This window comes from Oxyura jamaicensis, chromosome 3, assembly GCF_011077185.1.
Source record: "Oxyura jamaicensis isolate SHBP4307 breed ruddy duck chromosome 3, BPBGC_Ojam_1.0, whole genome shotgun sequence".
Lineage (NCBI taxonomy): Eukaryota > Metazoa > Chordata > Aves > Anseriformes > Anatidae > Oxyura > Oxyura jamaicensis.
Window position 1 is genome coordinate 70734139 of NC_048895.1, and position 26516 is coordinate 70760654.

Consider the following 26516-nt stretch of genomic DNA (forward strand, 5'->3'; position numbering starts at 1 on the left):
TGAAGTTAAGTATGTCTGCAGACCAATAACCATGTATCATAGCAGGTTACGGACAAATATTTTTTCAAGGTGTTGCTAGGAACACAGCACTGCATTCACTTTATATAAAATAAAAAAAATCCCAACAACTGAATCACAGAATACTGTCTGCTGTTGACAATTCCTCCCCGTTATCTGAACAAGGAAGCTCTTTCTTCATTGTACAGGAAGCTCAGTACATATTATTTTCATCAGAAGGAAGAAACTTCTGCTACTGGAACAATCAGGTTGTGATGTTCCCATACCAGAACCTTTTTGCCTTTCCTGCTCTTCTCCACAGAGTGACTAAATCCACCCACTTCTCTATTTATTTCAGCCATCAACACAAAGCTCAGAGAAGAAGGGCAATCCAATCTCAAGGAAGTAACAGATTTGTGCAAGTGAGATCCTCCTCCTACTCACCAGAGAGGAGACATTCCCTACCAGATATGATACTGTAAAGGTTTTTTCTTTAAGGAGCTCAGTAAAGGGTCTAATCATGAAAAGCTGAGCAGGGGCTCTCGGAGAAACATCTGCTGACAGTATTCTATGTCTAGCCTAAGCCCGGGTTCCCAGACTTTGGTCATTACCACCGCTGCTACTGGCAATGGTAGCAGGTCACAGACACTCTGTGGGTTTTGCTGGCTGCTTGGGTAACATTTAAATACTACAGACTGGAGTCTCTTGTCTAGATTTAAAAATAAATAAAAAATGCTGGGAAGGAACTGATTAGTCACAGAGCTGTCAAACTAACGTCTGTATTGTGCAACAGCTTTTCATGTGTGAACAGCAAAAAGAAATGGATATGTGAAGATACAGAATTAATAATTTCCAAAAGAAGTTTGAAGTCCTAGAGAAACCTTCAAGTCCTAAGCAGAAAGTCTTAAGACCTAGAACCTTGTGGAAAACATTTTAGGAACAGGAGGGATTTGTTTTCTCCCCAGATATGTGAAAAATTGGAAGCCATTGAAAATGATGTTTCATGTGAATTTTCTTGGATGGACTTTCATTTTTCCTGTCATCTGTTGTATTCACACTGTGTGTATCGATGATTGCCCAAAAAGCAGACTAGCAGAAAAACAGAAATGAAGCTAAACTAAGATAGTTATTTCATGTGTTGGTCAAATATTAAATAATATTATAACATATCCAAGTCCAAAGCATTCAGAAACTACACACGCTAACATAACATAGCAAGCTTTTCTTTAAAAGGCTAATTTAAGGGCTAATACACCCTTGGGGAATGGAGAGATAACAGAGATCACTAATAGAGTGCAGCATGCTACAGGCAGATAAGGCTGTCTTGTGCTTTCTTTGGAGGAAGGGAAATCTATGAAATCTCTTGAGCATTAAGACAGTATTGGTTCGTTAGTATTCAGCAGTGGGATAGGAAGCAACTAGTTTTAAATGATTAAAATAATTATAAGAGATCATAATAAGATACAACATTAAAATACATTATTAATAATTAATGCAAATAATAAACATAGCCTGATGCCCTTATAAGATTGACACCAATAAAACGGAGGCGATTTAAGCCATTTCACTTTACAGACTTTAAAAGCAGTTTTCAAATACCGCAGTACAATAGGGCAGTAAGCTCGGGACAGTAATTCGCTATTAAACATTAATAATGTCTAGACATTGTAAGCATTATACTTAGATTTTGGAAGGAATGTTTTCTTCTGCACAAAAATGTTGAAGAACTAGGACCCACGCTAGACTGAGTGGCAGAACAAAGAAATATGCAGAGTATATGTCCAACTTCAACAGTATCAGAAATTTGCAACAAGGATATCTGAGATCATTCTGGTTCTACTTTCTTGTGGAAGATTTTTTAATTTTTTTTTGTATAATTATATAGAAGTGATTTAAATTAAACTCTTCCTCATTTAGCTAGAACTCAGTATGCTTCAGCACTCTATGTACTACGTATACTTGTAAAAATAAACTACGTTTTCAGTTTGCTTACAATATACTTAATGTTAAAAAAAAAAAATACAATATTTAAGAAACTTACCATTCCCAGACTCTTAAACTCTTGTCATCTGATGTACTCACAAACCTTCTATTTTCATCCACAAATACAATGGTGTTGACAGCTCCCAAATGCCTATCATACTCTTGCACAATCTCACCACTCCGGATATCCCACTACAATTAAAGAAGTCAGAATAAGATTTTTTTTCTTTTTACACTAAATAACATTTTTATTATTATTATTATTATTTCAAGTTTTAAAATAATTTCAGAAAGAAAGCAAATTCTCTAGCAACAATCTTTGAAAGTCTAGCAAAAAGAAAGAAAAAGACGAGGAAAGATTTAATAACTGGTTGAGAAATTCTAGTTGTATCAGAAAAAACAAGTAAAAGCAACCATTTCTTGAGCTGTAGGTGGAGCATTTAAGACAGAATCAGGGGAAAATAAGGTATTAAGTAGACATACCTGCACAATTTTCTTGTCTGACATTCCTGCAACAAAGAGGTTTTGTTTATCTTCATCAGGATTGAACTTGACACAATAAGGAACCTTCCTGTTTGTGAATCTTGAAATACATTGTCCTGAAACAGACAAACCATTCATATTGGGTCAATTCGGAAGTTCTAAGGGCTGATGAGTTCATTACAGGTATTGATAAAGAGACATTCATTCTACTTTTACCTCACTAACAGCAGAAATCACCTTTTGTAAAGGCCCTGAAACGATCAGAGGGTAGAATTTACCCTACACTTTGGTTAGACATTCTTTCACGTGTTTGTAAGCATGCATCTGCAAAAAGACATACAAATACACTCACCCAATACCATTACTACAGCTTTCCAAACAACGTAACGGCTCTTTAGCCTACATATCATCAGGACATAATCAAGGACATCAAGACTAGTCAAGACATCGCAAGCTGACCAGTGTCTTTGCAAAGCATCACCTGACTGGGATCCAAGTTATCCCCAACAAAAGTCTTGAAGTCAGGCAAGAATTCCTTATTGCCACGACTAAAAAGGGTAACAGTAATCCAGCTAGAAAACAAACCACTGCCCTTCTCTCACAGCCTCAGCCATAAATATCCTGACTGTGCATTATTCGTAACTCCCAGGAGGCTGGTTTAGTTCAAAAGCACAGTGCTTTTTTTAAGGTGGTCCAAATAACTGAGCTCTGACTCAAGACTGGAGGATCTGACCTACCTTCTGGCTGCCACTTGTATGAGACTTGTGCCACTGCTAACCAAGGAAGCCAACATTTTTTTTCAAATATGGAAACGTCCTTCCTTTCAAACACCCTTAGTTTAAAAGAATACTGACAAAATTTACTTTGAATCTTTTTAACTGAAGAAACAATATGCAGCAGAATGTTACAGAGCATCTTCCAGCCAGTTCTGTGAGAGCATCACACCTATCCCTTCACTCCCTAAGCCAGCAGCTTGATTTCTACTGTCGATTCCTATTCAGAATGCTCTTCATGTTCAGGTTAGCTGAAAGATCAAGTGAAATAATTCTTCTAAATTGAATTTAGGTTTAAAGTGCCATTTCATTACCTAAGTTGTGCCTGTAAACATAAACATGCAACTAATCGATGTCGTAAAAACGTTTTACAACCTGACTGACAATATGTCTTGGTATTTATTTACCACAGTGCCACGTAAGAGTGTGTAGAATTACAAGCCTACCTGTTTCAGTGTCCCAGAGTTTAATATAGCGGTCATATGCAGCACTAAGAAACCGAGTGCCAGCGTTATTAAAGCAGATGTCTCGAACAGCTTTACCATGTCCTACAAAAAAGATGTAATAAACTTTTAGTCATTCATGCTTAGAATTCCATTTTGTTGGGAAAACATTCCAGTTAACTGCTACCATCTTCAGCAAAGCAAAAAGAACAAGGAAATGGCTTGAAATTCTTCATGAGCGCTAGTAAACAGTTTCAGCACAGTGATTCATTCAAGCGGCAAAGAACAAGTAAATCCTAAAGACTGATGATTATTTAAAGAACAACAACAAAAACACAACTTAAGCACTGGAGAGAGAAACAACAGCGTTGCACAGCAACATGCACTGTGCATCATTCATAAATTGATATGCAAGCAAAACTTTCAGTACTATTGGGTTCAAAGACTGTTCTGATCAGTTAAGAACTGCAAGAGAAGTTTAAAACATTGTAATAAATGACAATGGAAAATGACAAAGGAAAAAAGAGGAAGGACAAATACTACAGGAGATGCATTTAAAGGAGAAACATTTAAAATGAAAAAAATCAATGGAAAATATGGAAAACATGGAAAATGCTGGGTTAGAAAATTAAGAATGAATCTGGCGTTAAGCCCTGCTACTCCTCAGCCCAATACTTTCAGCTAAGAATTGAACCAGACTTGTAGAAGTCTTTTATTAAAATGTTGGCACTGGAACTATATGTATTAAAAAAATCTAATATATAGCTATATGTAATCATATAAATATATATAGCTATATATATTTACGTTATATATAATATACATAATATCATATATAACATTTATATACATATAAAAAAGCAAGGAAATTTTCATATATATTAAAATAGTAAGCAAATCTGGTTGATAATAAGGACTTTTGAAGAAAAAGAGTCAAACCATTCAGAAAGAGTAGTCTATTGACAGAGAACCCTTTTTGAACACTCTTTTGCCACATTGCTGTCATCAGAATATCAGATAAAAAGACTTTTTTTGTTGTTATTCAACATATATTCACTCAAGCAGTGTTCTAGAAATGTTCCCATCTCAAAAGGAGAATGAGCTGCTTTTGTTCCACATTCAAGGCTGCTATGAAGTTTGTATTTTTCTCTCTCAACCATATGCTTTAAAAAGCACCTGTTACATGAACAAAGACTGCACCTGAACTAGGGGAAGAAAAAACAAAAAACAAAAACCACTCATGCTTTTGCACTAGAAACTGAGTACATAATAGATGACATGGTTAAGGTGAGATGCCCTCCCTGCATAAATACAGAGGGATGCTGTTCTCACTACAAAGATGGGGCAATTCCATTTCATAATTTTGGCTTTGGAAAGGAGTATTGCCTGGAATAATGCCAAAGGTTCACTAAAAACCTGTACTTTTAAAAATTCTTATTGTCAACATTACACTGAGTACCATTTACCTTGGATGCCTCCAGATCTTTTCTAAGATGATAAGCTAACCTAAATCATGTCCTTCCATGTAGTTGTTTTATATATATATATATGTATATATATATATATACACTTACATACACACACACACACTTTATGAACTTAGTTTAAAAAAAATGCTATTACCAATAAATGTTCGTAGACATCTTCGATCACCGTATACTTCCCATAGCTTGAAAGAAAAAAAAAAGGATGGGGGAGACAGCATGTCAATTGTTAAAAAAATGATGCTGAAATTAAGTGCAAATATCTATGACAACATCTTTTAAGAAATTAATTACAAACGTAAGACATCAACTGATTAATCACAACTACCTATGCAGAAGTTCACAAGAATGCTGTCATCTTATTAGCAAAAAAAAAACTTAAAATAATTAAAAAACATACCAAATTTAAACTTTAGAACCCCTAAGATTTTGCTAGTCAAAAAAATAAGTTTCCTAATATGACATATGACAGACTAAAATTACGTTAGTTCAAAGCCACAAATGCTTCAGTAAACTACTTCCGCTAAAGCTGTAAAGCTAAGCTTCACAGAAAATTAATTATGATGATGGCAAGGACAATAACCTGAACAACTTGTGACCTTCTAGATGCTATTAGTAAATGATTAACACTGTTCTAACACCCACATCATCTTGTGTATTATTCTTTGTTCCAGAGAACTTGTAATCTAAAAATCAAGTGAGAAAATAAAAGTAACAGACAAAAAAAAAATGGTCCTTGGTAGAATTACGTAGTGTTTAAATCCTCTAAATGCAGGGTCTGTATTCAATGATGGTATAAAATACAAAAATAAAAATTAAAAAATAACTCACCTTAATTTTGCAATCCATAGAGCAAGACAACAGCAAATGCCCAGACAGAGGAAACAATCTAACTGCACTGACACCCTGAAAATAAGGACAATTAAGCAGTAAGTGGAGCATCTAGGTATTTCCTCAGTTCACTTGCCCTCTTTTCCTTTTGTAGGCAAAAAATTAAACTGCATCTTGAAAAGAAATAACCTAACATTCCATTTTAAAAACAGCAGTGCATTTTGAGCATCGTTATTGGCACCAAATCGATTCAGTTCAACAGTTGTACATATACCCCCCTTCAACATCCACAACATTACTGTGGAAATCACAGCAAAGAAATACAAGTTGTGGGTGAGGGTACCAGATACTTCCTTCCATCTTTTGGCTACCATTAAGGTGCTGTCCATTGCAGCACAGTATATTCCCTGAAGGAATACTGAAAATTAGAGACAAAAGAAGCAGCAAGTTGAGTATAGGCTTTTATGAACCTGATCAGTGAAATGCTTTTAATATTGAAGGTATGTATACAGTTACAGGCTCTGGCAACAAGAAACTGTAAACATGAAGTAAGAACAAATCAAACTGGTAATAAGTTAAAAGACATATTTGGGAATCTTGCACTTCTGATGCACTATAATCACAAAACCGATTTTCTTAAGTTTAAGGAATAAAATAGCTCTTCAGCACTTTTACCATACAAATGCATTTTCAGTGATGTCCAGAATTAGCCTTGTTCTTATGCGCATGATAGTTCTGAAAATAACTCCAAATCCCACAGAGGTGAATGAAGAGTATTTGTCCCTTTACAGGATGTCAGGAAGTCAGTATGTTTATGTAAAAGTATATGAAGATATCAGAAACAATCTGACCATGCAAAAATCTTGTGTGGGGCATACAATGCCACAAGCTACGCACCATAAATGAGAAAAATATTCCTTCGTCTACTGATACTTCAGTTTTATAGAAGTTACTAGCTTCAGACACAAAGCGAAGTGTTTCTCAAATAAAAATAAAAAAGTACACTCACAAACTTCCTACCTTGGTATGGCCAGACCATACATGGATTTGTTTCTTTGGAAGATAGCACTTCTCAGGTGGCACTGTAGAGCGGAGATTAACTCCAACATCTTGAGGAACATGAAGGTAAGATCTCCCCTGATAGTCATACATTTCCTTAACTAAAAAGGTAAACAGAGAAATCTGAGAATCCAATAGATTGTATTTGAAGAGGTAATAAACTTAGAAAGACTCAGTGCTGCACATGGTTAAGGTTTTTCTCAACACAGCTGTTCTGCTCTGAACTGGGGGGGAAAGAAAAAAAAATCCGCTTCATAGGATATGGATGCGGAAACTTATTTGACATCAGTTGGGCTCAGATTAAGTCTGAAACAAAGCAAAGTCTGCTTGGAATCTGAAAATCTGAACAATAGAACAATCTAACCCCCTACAGATCTGACTCATTATCAAAATGCAAGAGAGGCCAGTGATGGTCTGCTTACACTCACCCTACATAGATTATAATGTGCAGCCCTAACCCTGGCATTTGCTTGCAATTTACATTCCAGCCAGCTCTGTGCTGTATCAGTCATGTCAGAATTGCAAAGCAGAGAAAAAAATCCATTTAGCCAACATGAATGAATATTGGTCAACCAATACTGGTCAGCAGCCAACACCTGCTGTTGAACTAAATTTAACAGAAAAGATTGGACAGTCAGACATGCAGGGATGCATTGTGCCTGAAAGGATTATTTCAAAGTAGACTTGTGCTGGATAGCGATGACATTAAGCTGTGCACTGACTAAATCAATTTCTCAGTTTCTGGGATATTACCATGGCAGTTTTGTTTGTATATGTGACCTCCTGCTTGGTATTAATGATTAAAGGTGTCTACAAAATGGCTTGGGGAAGTCTTGTGTTCAAGAAGATTAATGTTTGTCTTGTAAGGACTTTCACTATGAAGCTTCAGAGACCAAGGAAAACTGGATACAAAGAGTTATTCCACAGGATGCTCAATGGCTAAAATTTCAAGTTTACGTTTGTCACTATTCAACAAATATTGTCATAACCTACTGCATATAAATACAATGAAGCACTAATATCACTGACATCTCTCTCTCATCCACTCCTGTTTAATGCATCTAAGAAGATGCTCCAGCTTGTGTGTAGGAACCTGGCTGCAGGAAGCAGCACACAAAAAGAGAGATTCAGTTTGGGCTAACTGTGGCAAGCAATGTAAGGCTGTTTTGCATACGGACAGTTGAAATAATAGTTTCCAAAAATCACTTACTTTTACTTTCTTGACAATTTTCTTTGAAGATACCATATGCTATAGGGTAATTATTTCATACATAATTATTCATAGTATGACAGCAAGAGCCTTTACATTAAGAAATGAGGAAGTACTGAGTCCAAGTGATTTTCTAAATTGCGTGTAGGTAAGCCACAACTCAAAGCACTATTTGCTGATGAAAGTACTGAGACAAAAAACTGCAGTAATTCTGAAGCTCAAACTAAGCCAAACTCATAACCTAATTTTTTTTGCTTTGTAAAATAAGAAAGAGATACGCATGCCCAGTAACATGAAAAATGAATAAAACCAGTAGCCTGAAAGATGACATTTCTGTGCTGCTCTTCACAGTATGAAGTGGAATTGGTCCAAGTTTATCTCTTTCTCTGTCCTTTATGCTTATGCCTCTGAGCGCTATTATCTCCAAAACAGAAACATCAAGGTGCCTCGGCAAAACTGCTGAGGCTGTCTGCCATCCTTACTAATTAACACAGCAGGCAAGAAAACACAGCGAGCAAGAAAATGAGAACAGGCAGGAAGATGCCATTACCATGTAATATAGTCTTCTCCTCTCCAGGTTTATCATCTTCCAGCTTTCCTCTCTTCTGCCTCTTAGCTGTTATTTCATCCAACTCTTTCTGTTCTTCCTGGAAAAATAAAACATGATCATGATTTTTAAAAAATTAAACATTCAGAATGACGTAACAAATTCCAAAATTGTGTTGCTGTTTACTTACTAATAAAAACACGTTTACTTGCTAAATGAGATCAGAAATATTTCTACGCCTCAATAAAGAGAATACTTCTATCAAAATCAGATTCATTTGAAAAGCTGTGTACACTGAACATAATTAAATGTAGTCTTTTTATTTAAAGACTACAGCTAAGCATCACTGACTAAATGTGAAGGACATTTGTTGGTTGGAGGGTTGAGTAGTTGATCCCACACCCCTTTTTATTATTTTACAGTTTTACTTTCAGGTCTTTTTCAAGCTGCTCCTATTTATAAGCATCTTTTATCGGACTCTACACATGGCACATAAATACAATTCATTTTATTTTATTTTATTTCCAAACAGTCTTTCAAATAATTGAACGCAGAATATTCAGAACCCCTCACTCAAACAAATCACCTGAAACATTTCTATTACCCTAAAGCTCAGCATGCAGCTTCTGCTTGAGACAAACTACTAGTGCAGTTGTATCCCTACTAAAACCACCACATTATGTATTATTGCACCACAATGTACTAACAATTTGTATCTGCTGAGTTAAAGTAGTACTTACTTCTGATGGCTTGGCTACTTCTTTTTCATCAACATACTTCGCCCATGGTCCCAGAAAACCATCAATGTTAGATGCATCGTTCTCCTTGAATTTCTTCCTTTTTTCAATTTTCTTTTGTCCTGTTTCAAACACTGTTAAACCTGCAGAAAGAAACAACGCACTGCCTAGCTGCTAACACAGAATACAACACATCACAGCAGTCTGAAACAAAAAATGACACTACCACCACCACCCCCTCCAACACACACAGGAAAATGGAAAACAGATTTTGGTGCCAAAGCATTGCTAACTTTTCTAATTATGAACACTGCTAGGTACGTACAGTAATGGGAGAGTATTTAACCATACATGTTCCCTTGTGTTTTTAACAATAAGTCTGCAGATTGTATGAACACATCAATTTTCATACCTCAAATAGCGCAAAGTTCAAAGAAGTAGAGTCCTAACATTTAGCTTCTGACCCGCCTACCCCTATTTCAAATAAAAACCACAACTAAGCAGGTCAAAGCAAACAAAGAAAAAAAAACAAAAACTTCCCAAACCCCAATTACAACTGTGCATTTTAATGCAGAAAGAAAATAAATCCGGGTCATCTATTTCTGAACACTAGCTTATTCCTTCTCATAAATGCTAGCTTATCACAAATACTGTGCCCTTGAACTTCATCTGTCAAAACCAGTGTGCAGTTTTCAAATAATGCTTTCCTACAGCATCAGTAGTACTCCTCTAGGGAAAGGGAAACAAAAAGATTTTTGTGTAAACAAAGGGAAACACAGGCAATGTAAAAGCTAAAATAATGGTCACATGGAAGAATGGTATATTAAAGGCACGAGGTTTCTTAAAATAATCCTGCTAAAACTGTAGTTTCAAAAGGATATTTTACTTCTGAAATTATTTAATCTTAGTCATTTCTGTCCAACGTAGTTGCTATGTCAAAATAAGTCTATTTTATTTTTCTTACTTTGAAAGGAAAGAGTGAGATAACCTCATATATATTCCATGGAAGAGAACACAAAAATAGAGAACCTCTATACATGCGTGCAAATAAAATGTTTAAAAAATCATGCAAGGGAAAGCATAACTGAAGTTTATGCATTTTTACTTTACAAATTCAGTACTTCATATTGGGCTACAGTTTGATAACATCCTTACTAGATTTACTTTACACTACACTACAATTTCATATGCTAACAAGTCACTTTCAGTGATAAATATCTTGCATCAATGTATTAATTACAATCCCCATGCTTCTGGTAGTCAATCCTCTCAGTGGCACGCTATGCCTTTACCATTTGGCAAATTCCCAGCATTTTTTCTTTTCCAAATAACCCAAACAGCTTAACTCTGCTAAGCAGAGATAACATGCAATTCCCAACAGGAGTGCTAGAGGTTGCTTACAGAATGATCAGCTTGCTACTGAGCAGCACAGTTTAAGTGGCTATCATGACACACGAGAATCCTAATGCAAATATGTGACAACTTACCTATGACAGAATTTCAGAGGACCAAAAAGCTCTGCTCAAATACACAGATCAATGCTATCCACGCAATTATGCATGAGTTCCAATTCCAGATTTGGAATTTGACAAGTGATAGCCTGATACATTTGCTCCTTCAAGAAAACAAAGCTCCCCAGTACCTCCCTTCGCTCGTAACATTACAATTGCAACACATCTTCATTGGTAAGTCTCATAATCCCTTCCTCTGCTAATACCAATTCCATTTCTTACTAAGGAAGAAATGGAAATAGACATCAATTTATATGAGATTCTGAATTATTTACCTTGATTTTTTTCAGCTTCTTCTACAGAACCAATATACTTGGTAGCAACTTCAGGGTTATCTATAGAGGGATCTAATGCATAACCTGGAACAAAAAGAAAAACAAAATAATGTTATTTCCTCTTTTTGATATACATCTTTCTGTACTCTCTCCCCCTATGCTCCATGAAATTATTTCCAGTTGGTGCTCAAGTAGCTCAGGATGATAAATACTTTGAAATGTCATTCACTTGACCGGGGTATCGGGGTTACTACAAGTTATTACCACAGAATCGTAGAATGGTCTGTGTTGGAAGGGACCTGTAGAGATCACCTAGTCCAGCCCCCCTGCCATGAGGGGCTTGTGTATGCATTGCTACCAGAATGCTTAAATCTGCACAACAGAAGAAAATATGTACAACAAGCAACAATTCAGGTAAGACACAAAGAGCGGGTATCACAGGAGCAAAGCCACGGAATCTTTGTGGTCTCCTAAGAGGCCTCTAGCCCAACACCCTGCTCCAAGCAAGGTCAACACTGAATTCAGCCCAGCTTGCTGTAATCTGACACATTACTTTTTGGAATGTCACAACAATGTTCTCGTGTTGTAATGTGGTGTAAGGGAAAGACTCATCTCTAGATTTAACGTTAGTGGAATGTGATTTTAAACAGATACTGCTTTAGTTCATGGCAAAGGCAGTAAGACCCTCCATCAGGTCTGCTGTGGCAGCCAGGAGGAACACTGATGGGAAAGAGGAATGGAAGCAACTCAAGTTTTGGGGGGCTTTGTGCATATTCTGTCTCCCCCAGCAGAAATAATTTCAGCCTCCTCCTGTCAAGGCTGGGAGAGCTCGCTCCCTCAACTTGAAAGCAGTTGTTTTAAGTAGCTTAGAAGGTGCCTGAAGCAGTAGCAACAGCCTTTATTTTTTTAAATAATTAAGTATTCACATCTTCATTTCTTGATTGCAGCTATTGAGTCCCATTAAAAAAAAAAGCTGCATTTACTCTTATAAATAATTTATAAAATGTATCATCATTTTGTAGATATTCAGGATTTTCACAATTTTTGGTACTGAGGTTTCTCATTTTAATATGCATATTCTACAGTTTCTCTCCATTTGTCCTGAAGTGGATACGATGATCTTACAAGAATAAAACAGACAAATAATCTCATCTAATTTCCAAGGAACAGGTGCACTGAACAGTTACTGACCATTCCTTTTTTTTTTTTTTTTTTTTGGGTAAGAGTGCACCCTGGTGGACACATCGCCATTTCTTATTAAACATTACCCAAATGACAAACTGTACCTTGAGAACCCAACGAGAATTTCTCTATCAGGAAAAACAACAACGATGAAGATATCAACCCCCTGGTAAACGTAATCACACACACAAAACTAAAGAAATCTTATAACAAAAACAGAAGAATTAGTTTGTATGCTGGTTCACACAAGCCATCATGAAAATCAGTGGGAGATCACCCAGTCACCCCCAGAGACCAATAGCCTATGCAAGCACTTGCAAGAACACGACTTGAGAACCTATCAACACCATCTCAATAGCCAAAGGAGTTAATCCCCAGCTGTTTCTTGGGAACACTGCTGTCCTAGAAGATTTTTTACTTCCGTGGATAACCAAATTGAGCAGACACTGCAATCAGACTTTCACTAATTTAACTGCCTGCTTTTATTAAGGCAGTATTTCAGCGAGCTCTTTCCCAAGCTATATGGCTTCTGTTAACAGCAGAGAGATATTACTTTGGATTTATGTCAAAATCAATACAGTGGTTTTCTTGTCCTCCAACTGTATTGACACAGTCTCTGGGACTCTATTTGCTCAGTACTTGTAAGAGGGACAGTATTCGAATGAATAGGGCCCCTGGGCCAAGCACAGCTTCCCGTGGAAGCGAAGGCTTCTTATAGCTGGACTGAATTTGGTCCAGCATCATTGTCATAGAAAAGCTCTGAACAATTTCTACTTTCTAGTGGGTTTGTGAAAGAGAATCTTTTCTTTCTGGCTGAGGCTCCTAAACGCAGCTGCAATAGACAGCTTGCTTTTATCCTACTCAGCTGGTATGCCACATAAAGTGCCCTGACTCCTACGTCTCCTTCAGTTTTATTTAGGAGGTAGATATTTCATACTGAATTTTAGCAAGCAACGGTACAATTACACCTACATCCGTAACTCCTGTGCATTTGGAAATGGTTGGTTAAATAATCAGACTTTGATGCAGATTCCAGAATGACAGCTACTTCAAACACATTTACACTGCTCCGTGCAATGCAGCACGCAGGAACCCACGGTAGCTTCTGTATGCGAAACAACATCGCTGGACTGATGCTGACCGAAGGGGCCCCTCCACAGAATCAAAGCAGTGAAGCGTCTACTATTGTAAGAGGTAACAGCGACTGCAGGCCTTGCATGTAACGTAAAAAACACAGCAGTTTAATTTCCAAGTCAGAGTCATTTTAAGCTTTAAAGTATCAGCCTTACTGATACAGTAATCCTGTTTTACCCAAGTTACTGGATACTCAATAAAGGGCTTTGAAATTTCTGGGCAGAAGTCTTTATTATTTGGTTAAGACCTTAATACCTTGGAAGGAGAGGCATCAAAACACTAAATGCTGCATGAGTGAAGCAGTCCACTTCCAGCATAAGTACTGAGGCTGAACCAGGTATGAAATTATTTTTAAACCACATTAAGAGTGGAATAGTTCAGTTGGAAGGAAACTGCAAAGATCATTGAGTCCAAATAACTGGCCACGTTAGGGCTAACCAAATGTTACAGCATACTATTGAGAGCGTTGTCCAAAACCACCTCTCCAGGAAGCCGGTTCCAGTGTTTGACCACCCTCAGGGTACAGACATTTTTCCCAATGTCTAGCCTGAACCTCCCTGGCACAGCTTTGGGCCAGCCCCACCCATCCTGACATCAATGACCAGGGAGCAGAGGCTGGCATCTCCTCGGGAGGCACTTGCCCTCCTCTAGAGGTTGCAGAGAGCAGGGAGGTCCTCTCTGAGCCTCCTCTTCTCCAGGCATGGCCAACCCAAGTGTCCTCTGCCTCTCCTCATAGCGCATGCCTGCCATGCACACTCGTATTCATGAACAGTGTGTGTGCAACATGTAAAAAAGATCCATAATGCCCCTTTACACTGGAAGTTTACTACAACCCTGGAAAAATAATGCCAGTTTGGGGGTTGGCCATTTACATCATGATGACTTTGAAAATACCCCGCCAAGAGAAAGACTTCTCTTGAATAGATAAAATGATGTAAAGAGATTGCCTTACATCAGTGGATTCTAAAAAGGGTGGATAACCGGTGTTGCATCTACAGTCACGGGTAACCAACTAAAAAAAGGTCAGACTCTCACAGACCGACTGTGAATAGCTTTCCATCAAATTGGGAGAGGATCTCATCTAAGATTACAGACTGACCTGCCCAGGCCATTTTATTCAATATTTTTATGGATTATGCCATCAAAGAATCATACTCCTGTACAACTAGCAGCTGGCAACAAAACCAGGTGTGAAATATTTCACTTCAGGGGAATAAATAAATAAATGGTTAGATACAGGGAAACAATGATACAGACTGTGCAAGGGTAGTGGTGGTTTTACACTCAACAAGTCAATCTGACACTTGAGGAAAAAAGTAATCTGCAATTTGTTGAAAAACTACGTAAAACATGGAACAGAGCTGTTAAGACCTAGTCTAGAATAGCATATCCACCTTTAGGCAAGGTATTTTAAAGAAAAATTTGGATAAAAATTCAGAGTAACAAGAATGATAAAATGCTGGGGGCTGGAGGAAGGCCTAGAAGAGAAAAATGGAGAACCACTACGCCAGTTTAAGACTTGATGTTTCTTTTTGCATATGATATGCCTGAATTACAGTGGTTTGAATCCCAGACAAAGGATAAAAGACAGTAGCAGCTATATGACTACTAAGTGCTGGTATCAAAGATGTTCTTGATAAAGAAGCTGAGGTCTGCTTGATCTATCAGAGATCTGAGGTTTGCATTTAGAATGTTCTTCCTGTTCTCCATGAACGGAGGGACTGTACAAAAGTGACTGGATTAAGGTTACAGTATTTTTGAATTTGTATAAAATATGTGCAGGAAGGGCAGACAGTTCTCAAGAGGTTGTTCAGTGGCATTAAAGATCTGCAGCTTCTCTTTGCAATCTAAAACATCTCCTGTGCTTGTGTCAACACCACCTCTCCAAGTTTCTGGAATGAAGGGGACCTTAGTAGGATGAGTAGGTTATTGGTAGTGAAAAAGTTCCAAGAGAGCTTTTTGCTTAAACAGCTGGGGAAAGACAATAGTTAAGGAAAAATAAGTGATCTGGAAGAACACACATACTTAAAAAAACATACATATCCTCAAGCAAAAGGTAGCACAGAAATTTGAAAACAGAGATAAGAAGGACAGCAACAAGCATGGAATCCTATTTAAACTGAGGGCCTGAGCACACATACAAAATAGCAGAAGCTAAAAATCACAGAATCATTTAGGTTGGAAAAGACCTCTAAGATCAGAGTCCAACCATTAACCTAGCACTGCCAAGCCTACCACTAAACCATGTCCCTGAGCACCACATCTACATGTCTTTTGAAGACCTCCAGGGATGGTGACTCAACCACTTCCCTGGGCAGCCTATTCCAATGCCTCACAACGCTTTCAGTGAAGAAATCCAGCCTCCCCTGGTGCAACTTAAGGCCATTTCCTCTTGTCCTACACACTCAGTGAAGTAATACATAGTGAAATTTGACCATCTTGTTTTAAATTCAGAAGCTAACAAAATTGGTAGGACAACACTGCCGTAATTAGACAGAAAGCACTCTTTGCCATGTACAAGTAAGATGGTCATAGCATGTTTTTTCCCCACTGGTGTATGTTAAAGAAAGCTTAAAACCAAATCAGATTAGCAATTTAATAGTGTTAACAAGCAGTAGAGAATCCTTTGGATTGAAATTTCAGGTTTAAGTAGTGGCAATGTAAAGTTACCAGGAATCCATTACTGACTGCTCAGCCAGAAGAGGCGATAACCATGAGATGGTAACAGAGGTGCTAGGAAAAGAAGCATAGTCATAATGAGATACTTGAGCCACCTCCTTGGAGTAGACTGTGCAAACGTCACATCGAGATAGGCTGAAAACAGCATTTTTATAAAATGTACCTACTCCATGAAGCAGTCATGTGAGAAATTCACAAGGAAAAAAAGCCAACTGAGCAGTGCAGGAACCTTGATTTTAAGACATTTTTCCTAAGGATACACATTTTATCTGTGACCATAACAGGGAATAAATTAACGTTCTTGAGGAAGCAAAGACAGCCATAGACTTACTACAGTGATCTAAATCTCAAACCAGGAAGGTTACACAAAACAGAAAAGATTTTTAAAAGGAACAGAAAGTAAGCACCAAACAGTAAAGCCTTTTCTGAACACAGGGATATTTCAAAGAGAGCATGTTGGAGAAAAAAAACTTATGCCTGCCAGCTATTAAAAGACATAAAAGAGACCAGAAGGAAGTGAACACAGCTGAACATTATGTAAAGAGAAACAATTAGAAATGAGAAAATATTCTTCAACGAGCCAAAGTTGCATCCAAATGTGTAAAATACAGAGAACCAACCTCTAGCAGAATAGAAGTAAAAACTACAGTAAAGTAGCCTCTCCCACACCTAAGTGAGAAACAAATCACATAAGGCATAAAAACCTAACACATCACCCTTTGTCAAAAACTGCAGGAGCAGAAAGCACATCAGACAGTGTGTAGACCAACAGATGATCAAGGAATGAAAACAAAAAAGAGTATTACAAGAAAAGAGTTTTTTTTTTTTTTTTTTTTAAATACATGATCATTATGGAGGAGCTGGGGGATGCTCTTGTGCTAGAACCTTTCTTTATGGGCAACATGACGAAGCATCTACCTCAAAGCGGCATATCAAGATACTACAGAGCCAGATGAGCAGTAACAAATCATCAGGAGCAGATGGTGTTTCACCCAAGTGATCTAAAGCCAAATCACAGTATAAAATCTCTCATCCAATATTGACTCTATATGACAAAGGGAATGTATCAAATACAAAATCTATTTTTAAAAGACGATTTAGAGAGGATCTGGGAAACTACAAGTCAATCAGTCAGATATTTGTATGGGTAGAAGTTTCAAGCAGTAAAAACTAAAATAAAGAAAATGAGTAGGCACTTGGGTGTTAAATACCACAGCAGAACTGAACACACAGGTTTCTATACAGATAAAGTAGAGTGACGAAAACTCCAGAGAATTTATGAGGTGACAATTGTGAGAATGAAAGAAAATTGGTTGATGTTGGATACCTTTATGAAACACAGTTAGATTGATTACAGGGTACCTCAAGGACATTTTCAGAAAACCCACATCTTTACAAGGTGAATTGATTACAAAAATATTAAAACAGGAATAAATGGTTGGTTTCCACAGTGCAGGAAAGTCACTGGCAGGTCCATACTCAGGGCCATGCTGTTCAACGTAGTGATAAACAATCTGGGTAAAGGGAACAAATTGCTTGTATGAAGTTATTCAAAGTTGTAATGAAAAATCCAATGTTATTTCTTAGAAACTGAAGGGAAAAAAACAACTCCCACTTTATTAAGCCATAGAACAAATCCATTGTGAGATTACATGTATAATGCTGTATACAGCCTTGCTCTTCATCTCAGTAACGGTACGGTGGAACAAACACAGAAAAACAAGAGGAACAAGCATGGCCACAAGCATGGAAAAGCTGCAGCAGACAAACAAGAAGACTGACGAAGATCTCTGATGGAAAAAAAAGCTGACTGAAACAAAGTTATGGCTGAGATCTCTAACGTAAAGAGTGATAACAAAATCGTGAGTAAAAAAATGACTGATTTGTTTTCCAACATGAGAGATCAGGAGATATCAAGTTAGAATAGAAGGCTGTTAAATTCCACAGGTGCAATCCAAACAGAACTCCTTCCTCCTCCAAGGTGCTGGTGAGCTGCAGGCCTGCCTGCAGTAGGTTACAATGTATACAGAACCCATGCACATATGCCTGTTCAAGAAGTAAATGGATAAACTTGTCAAAAAATCAAAGCCAAAACAAATTAACTGAAAATCAATAAATACAGAGACATTGGCCCAGCTGAGAGACGGCATATTAGAAAAATATTCAGCCATGTTATTATTTGTTTGCCTATTTCTCCTGCTCCTCGTTAGGTATCCGCTACTGCCCTCTTGTCTAAGAGGACTGGGGAACATTCCAGCCCTTTTTCAACTACAGCACAGATGTTCTGATCCAGCCAAGCATCAGGAAGAAAAAGTACTTTGACAGGAAATATTTACTGCAAGAGAAGCACATGGCAAAGACTGTGCCAAAAGATAGATTGGTTTTGTTTGTAGTTAATATATAGGTTTCCTTACTGAATACATATTAACTTTCAAAACAACACATAAAACTACCATTAAAAAAAAAAAGAAAAAAGAAAAATCCCTACCTTAAAATAATGACAAAAAAAAGTTAAGAACAAATTCCCATATGAAGGTGCAGAGACTGCAGCACTGACCTGTTCAGGATATGTGATCTCATTTACCAACCTTTGTCTTGTACCACACTTGTCCTTCATTTAGTCACAGGTTATCTACATGCGAGCCACTGCAGATTTGAGACCTCCTGCGTTCTTTCACACAGTGCTGTCAAGCAGCCTAGAAAGGGCCAGAGCTCTCAAGATCTGCAGCTTTCAACTAACAAGTTTACTTTCTGTTCTTCCAATATACAAAGGCTTTGTCATTAAAAACACATCAGAATCAGATTTATGCCTAGCAATTATACTTGTGGTTTTATACTTGCTGCTCTTTTTCAAGAAGATATTCATGACCTCCGTCCAAAAGGAAGAGAGAATATTGATGTTTTACATAGACAACCTTTTGACAACTTAAACAAGTGCTGTCGTTAAACAGCTCACAATAGACCTTCTAGTGCTCATTTACTGCGCCTTCTAGCTTGTACTCAAGCTTCTCAGTGCCAGCTCTTGCAGTTTAATCTGCCTATCTCAGCCTTTTTGTAGCTCTGTTTTTGCTGTACCCAGATCATTATCTACTGAACATTTCTAGAAAGCTGAACATGATAGTTGCACAGTTGCCAGTGTTATCAGTCTTAAAATATATTTTTATACTCTCTTGTAGTAAAGCTTTTAGGGTAGTTGCTATGTACTGATAATATAAATCAACAGCAGGAGGAGACTTACTAGTTCTATCCTCCCCCAAACTAAATTTTACCCCCAAAAAATCCAAAAAACTAAACACTATATGCCCACAGACACTTTTTTCCAATATGTATTTAACACAGTTACAAAATGCACAATCCACACAGCACAACATATAATTTCAGTGACCAAAACCCAAACTGCCTGTTCAGGCTCCTACCTGCATTACCTGTCAATTCTAACATCAGAATTGCAGTCCAGTAACTTAAATTTATGCTACACAACCAGACATCCATTTCTTAATATCTGCAATTTACTTATGTTCTACATTCTAACATTCTACATTCACGAAACTTCAGTCAGAATCACGTGAAATAGCCTATTTGCATAAAAGATCTTCAGTTATTCATTATATTAAGAGCGTGAAATTTTGATTTGTGTTTTCTACACTGATGCAGCTAATGGAGGAATTAATTAAAAACAATTTGGTAGGTCACACACTTGATTACAGCTTCAAAATGAGATTACCCAAATAAATACTACGATCTACAGCTGGATGGATTCTCATTCAAAGACTTTTCCCCGTACAGGTTCCACTGTTAAGGACTTACCGTAGGTTACAAATGTTCTTCTTTGTTGCTCAAACATGAAATCATTGATGTGAGCTGGTTCTGCATATCCAGAAAGCATATTTCTAGGTGCAGCCATCTGCTGAGTCCTAAATGGGTTTTCTGGTCCAAACTACATTAAAAATGTTAAAAGAAGGTATATCAGAATTACTAGTTTCTTACTTATAGGCACGTACTTTTGGGAAAACAAAACAAAACAAGGCAACAAAACCAGGAAAAGAATGGTTCGTCTTTCAAAAATGGTAACACAAAGTCACTTCAACTTTCTGTTTCTCTCCAACTACTGAATAAGCATCTTAGTCTGTTATTTTACACAGTGATCACTAACACAGTTGCTTTGAACAGCTCATTTCACGATTGAACTTTCTAGACTGTATTACTGGTACAGAAGACAAATCAATATCAACTGTTTGACAAAAGACTTCTATTCAGTATGTGATCAGTACAAGTATGTTCAGAAGACAAAATCACAGTGATCACAGTGTATTGTCCCTTAGAAGCGGGAGATATCAAGTCTTATAAAACTCTTGTTGTTAATATGGAAATTACACTGCCAACACCACTTTCATGCATCTAAAAAGCACCTAGGGACTTGCTGCAGTATTCCAGAAGAAACACTTTGGAAACCCTGCCTTGCTTTTCTTTTTGCAAGACGACAAATGCCGAAGCCTTCCTGAACATACCACGGACATCGAGAAGTATTTGAACAGTGAATGAAAACACATACAATACACACAGTAATATCAGTAAATACCACTTTATGTATTTCCCAAAACATTTTCTAAACATAAAGTACAACTGATGTAGAAATTTCAGATTGATGTAGGGACATCTTCGTTTGAATAATTCAAGGAACTGATCAGCTTTTATCTACCTGGAATTCCAACCCCTCATCTCACAACATAAAATCTGTGCAAAGAAGTTAAATAGTGAAAAAATGTAAATGCTTGAACAGCTATTTTTAACTTTCAGATAGCCTGTCAGCTATAAAATAGAAAGTGGCTCACATTGCACCATCCAGTCCAATTTGAGCCTCACAGGATTTTTCACTATACACATTAGAATAGCTTAAGATAAAAAAACAACACCGATGTGAATAGTTATACTGAAAGTGCTTGGATTTTAATTAAAAACAATACATCTTCAAGACTTCCAACAATTTATTTTCCTAAGTAGCTTGATGAGTAAATAGGAAAAGATGCAAAAAAAGTAAGAGACCACTTTAAAACTCTTTGTTTTACTTATAATGCTATTTTCCAAGCCTCATTTTTAATTTCCATGGCTCCAATTCTGACCACCACTGTAAGATTATTCTCAGAAGTTTTATGCAGAATATTAAAATTCAAGTCTTAAAAGTACCACCTACATACCTGTATATAATCTTTTTTTTCAGTTTGCCCAAATTAGATTCTTAAGTATAGCAAGTATCTATATGCTTGTGAGGTATGTCTTATTTGACTTCTGGGTGAGATTTACAGAACCTCTGCCCTCTGAGCCAAGTAGGTTTCTGCTCTAAATATCAATATTGTTTCTTACCTCAGGTGCAAACATGGTATCATAAGTGGGATTGTACTGAACTTCCTTGACAGCAGGATCGAGGTGGACTCCTGTTTCCACATCTTCCTGAAATAAAACAGATTAAAACACCATTTTTACATCCAGACTTTTAAATAGATGACATTGCTCCATTTTAGACCAAATCAATGCTGGATTTCAGGATGACACTTTTAGCACGATGAAAGAGAAAAGCACCTTGGCCAAAGTTCCCACTTAAAAAAAAAAAAAAAAATAACGCTTTAAAGAAGAAATTCAGTCTAAACCGCATGTGGTGTTTTGCATGTGTAGTATTATTAAAAGATTTCATGTACACACTCTAAAAACAGTACCAGGATTAGAAGGTTTTTTTTTTTCTTTCTCTCCACAAGATGTTTGAAAAGCAGATCTACAGGAGAGTCAACTAAATGGTCATCAATACTGAAGAGTGAAAGCTAAATTTCTACAAAATGCAGAAGTCACAAGTAACTGCTTTGAAAGAGAGTTGGAAACAGAAGACATCTGAGCAAACATACATATAACAATGAGCTTCAGAGAATCCAGTGACCCCTCACCTCCAAGTTTTACCAAAAGGCATGAATTCAGCTTCAGTTTTAAAGCATGTTCCCAAGCTTGTAGTGACAAAAATTTAACTTGATAGATGAAGGAACAAGAAAGAGGAGCTGAAAATAAAGCATAACTCCTCAAACAACTCAAAGGGAAAACCTCAGAAGGGCACATGCACCCAAAGTGGAAGACAGACAAGACGGGAAAGAAAAACTCTGATGAGGTGGCGGCGCTCCAAAAGAGCTGGTTTCGAGGAGGTCTACAAAGGTTCATTTTACTTTGTGCCTAAATTGGTGTTCAACAAAGTGGAAACTCAGTCCCACAAAGGAGAACGTTATTTTGCGGTACTTCTACCAGCATTGCTTCCTGCAGCTTTATTTGAGAAAGAAGACATCTGAAAGGGATTTATAACGTGCTTGTATATTGAGAACATTCCTAACAATCATACCGAAAGGTATCCGGCATCAATATTTAATCAGTGCTCATCTACAACGGGATCCCAAAAGCATCTGCAACTCACAGGAGGAAGCAGAACGGCAGCAGCTCAAATGATAGCAGTGTTTTGTTTATCAGGGAATCACCTGGAACAAACTCAGCGTTCCCATGTATTACAGCATCTTGAAAGAGCAAAGTGACACGGTCCGTAATGATCACTGATTGCATTTGGTTAAAATTGCTCCAAAAATGTGTTTATTTTTTAAAAAGCAACCCTACCAATTGTTTTTTGTACTAAGACTACTGTCTTAGCAGAGTTTTAAGTTCCACTAGAGCGCTTTATACTCACGGTGTATCAATTATTTTAGCAGGCAGCCCAGCCATTGCCCAGCTCCTGCCAGTCCTCCGACTGCCCTCATTTCTCTCCTCACGCCACCCTTCCGTCTCGCTGGGCTTGGAGGGCAGCGGCTGCTGGTGCAGGCACAGCCCTGACCTTCGTACACCATGAACTCACCCGCAAAGAGCACAGCAGGCCTGATCCAGTCACTCAGCAATAAGATAGACACCACACCATCCCCAGCTAGACAGGAGCACATCAAAACCATTTCCCCTCCTCTATGACCTATGCATTTGTGTTTTCTTGCACATATCCACAACTTGAGGACGTTTTCCATAGGTGACTTTTTCAAGTTGCAACATAGGGCTTGCTCTGCCAGCTGGATGTCACATCTTATCCACCAACCTTATCACTGAAGAAATATAAATTCATATTGTTGGTAATATGGCAAAATCTATCTGGCCCTCAGTGATACTTAAATAGTCACTAGTTCACTTGAAATTAAGGCAGAGTTTTTTTTTTCCTGCTCTTTATATGGAGAAAGTCAGAGAAATCTGTTTTTGCAAGATTACCAGGAATTGTTCAGTTCTTCCTCCTCTTTTCTCCCTGTTAATTCCTATCATACACCATTTGGTAATTGAGAAAAGAAACAGATTGTGCCACGACGGCTGACCCTCTACTGGAGGACTGCAGCAGTTCTGGTTCTCCTCTGCTGCTGGTGGACCAGCGCAGAGCCATTTGGAAGCCAGGCGATAGGTTTGCTCCGGGCCCACCACAGGCACATTCCTTCTATGTGAAAACCACCGAGCCTTGTAATGGAACCATGTGTTAGATTTATCAGAGCTACACTCCAAGACCTCCAGCCTTATTCACGCTTTCCTCCGTCTGAGCATCAAACGACGATCTGCTAATGCACTGCTGAAGCACATCGCTTAATTTCAAGTGAAATGGAAGAGTGAAAAGGTATCAGCAGATCATTTCAGCAGCACTCGTCCTTCTGAGACGGAGGAAGCGAGAAAAGCAAACACCCAGGCTGCCTGACTACCACTGTCCCTTATGCTGGCACCAGGCAGCAGACTGTCACCGCAGGCACTCGGGGTGCGTTTGCCATCGCTGCCGTGAACAGGGGGGAGATTACAGGAGCAGCAGCCAGGCCGGCTGCGACAGAGATAAGGTAATCTAAGGGACCACTTCCCTCTGCTGTGCTGTAGGGTTTTTCCCCCCTCTGGTCTCACAGGACATATCTTGATTCATCTAAAAGCTTAAGATGAGCAATTCATCGTGCAGCTTATGCCTTAAGTGTGACACAAGTGGCTCTGTGGGATGGAAGGCTATCAGTAGCTAGCTGAAAGAGGAAGGATCTGCGACTTTAGCCATGGGCTGAGTATTACTTTAGGTGACTTCCTGCTCAGAGATCACAAAAATGGGGTCAGAAAGTTGTCAATTTAAACAGACGCAGGGTTCCTTTGGAGAAAGCCAGAAGTTCAGCTGTAGGACTGGCAGAGGCAGCTTGCATTTGCCACAGCTTGGAGACTGCACAAATAAGGGCTTTATGGCATGTTCCAGTATTATTAAAGGTGCTACAGCCCACATAGCCTGCAAAAGAAGAATTAAGGTTTTAGGAAGTAATGTTTTACTGAATATGGCTTTCTCGAAGGATGTAACGCAATGGAGCTGCAAACTTCAGCTTCCTATGTTACCTCTCTGATTTCCTCAGCACTGGTAACAACAGCTCAGCTGTGTACAGTGGCAACATAGGACAACACATACAAGCTACTGAAAAGGGTCCAAAAGAGAAAAATCAAGAAGGATCCAAGGTCTAAGGAAATATGACCTGTGAAGAAAAAAAAAATAAAATAAATGAAAAAAAAATAATTTAGACTAAAACATTAAGAGTATATAAACAGAAACAAGGACTGCAAAGCACTGAAATTGCGCTTTGTTGATCCACTGAGGTTTCGTAATTACAGGATAAACATGTGTCTGTCCAGAATGGCAGAGCTATCACCCTTGATGCAAGGAGAAAAAGATGACATTTTATCAGCAAAGCACTTGGGGTATTTGTTCTCTCTCTCCCTCCCCAGTAACATGATCATCTGCTTACTTGGAATATCAGGTTGATATATAGTTCAGATGGTATTTGTTTAGGTATACACAAAATTATTCCATTCTTAAATGCTCTCCTTTCACCTCCTCTCTGTTGTGCTTCATCCTGTATCACACGGTGTCACACAGGAAGGGCACCCGGGGCTGTACCTTGGTGTACTAGTGTTTCCCAAGGAATCTACCTCAAGGCACAAAGAAGCCAAGCATAGACAAGTGCTTCACTGCAACTCCCCAGAGATTGCAGAAGGCCTGGCTGCTGCCAAGGTGTCCTCCTTCAGCCCTGCCATAAAGTCCCTCTGGCCACTTAAAAGTCAGCAAAGGCAAGAGCACAGGAAGCAAAAGGGATTTTAGACTATTAATACAGTAAACTAGATTAGCTTTCCTTTTTATGGATTCTTCACATGCACCACAGTCCTTTTCTTCTTTAGAAAAAACCCTACTTGAATGCCATAAAACAAAAACATTACAATTTATGAAAAGCACTTGATTTGTAGAATGCAAGACAGTTCAATAAAAATTTATACATATATATATATATATATATATATATATATATATATATATATATATGTATATATATATATATTTCTGGAAAAAGCCTGCTGGAAGTTTTCTTTGATATCTTGGAAAGACAAGACAAAAACATCCTTGACTTAAACACAGGTCAAATCCCTAAAACACACAATAAAGAAAACTTCTAAACAAAAGCAACAAGCTCCAGTATGGGTGCAGCTAATTCTGTTCCTTCATAAGAGGATAATAATGTTGCCTACATTAGTGCAACTCTCAATCCTTTTAATCCACAATATTTTTTAAATTTCAGCCAAACTCTGCAACACCCATTGTGCTAGCATGTGGCTGCCTTCAAGTTTAATGAGAGTTGTTGATGTACTTAGAAACAGAATTTGACACATGAAATTTCAACTGTTTCTCCAAAACTGAGGCTTAATGGCACAAAGCAAAGGTCATGGCTTTTCAGTTTCACATCATGCAAGCAAGGAGTTGCAAGGTATCTGTATTTTTTTTCCCCTTGGACATTTTAGATAATAAACTTACAATGTTTCCTTTTCCCCAAGTAAATTCATTGCTAATTAGCCAAATAGCTAAAGCATACAGCTGGCTTTGCATAAGATTTAATTAGTTTTAATTATCCATTAAAAAAATACACTAAATTAAGACCGCATCCCACGAGCTGTGATGGCTTAAGCCGTCTGTCACTTACCCATTCTTGCATAAATCGCTTGGGTTGTCAAACAAGCAATATTCTCTTATTCTATAGATTTTCCAGATTTATTACCAAGAAATGAGTGGCATTTACGGTGAGGTACCAGCAGTAACATTTGATTCTTACCAGCTTTTAGTCATTCTATCTATTCGAGTACTCT

The 26516-nt window shown here is 37.8% G+C and overlaps 1 protein-coding gene across 1 annotated transcript in view; it reads right to left on the minus strand.

The window, feature by feature from the left end:
* The window catches only part of CDC40 (cell division cycle 40), a 37400-nt gene that overhangs the window by 7381 nt on the left and 3503 nt on the right, over positions 1–26516 (minus strand). Inside the window, exons 2-12 of the mRNA XM_035321385.1 lie at positions 21690–21776; positions 20136–20265; positions 11334–11417; positions 9551–9690; positions 8814–8910; positions 7015–7154; positions 5995–6069; positions 5303–5348; positions 3683–3784; positions 2464–2579; positions 2039–2172 (exon numbers count right to left, since the gene is read on the minus strand). Coding sequence (XP_035177276.1) covers positions 2039–2172; positions 2464–2579; positions 3683–3784; positions 5303–5348; positions 5995–6069; positions 7015–7154; positions 8814–8910; positions 9551–9690; positions 11334–11417; positions 20136–20265; positions 21690–21776 — 1151 coding nt within the window. The remainder of the gene's footprint in view (positions 1–2038; positions 2173–2463; positions 2580–3682; positions 3785–5302; positions 5349–5994; positions 6070–7014; positions 7155–8813; positions 8911–9550; positions 9691–11333; positions 11418–20135; positions 20266–21689; positions 21777–26516) is intronic.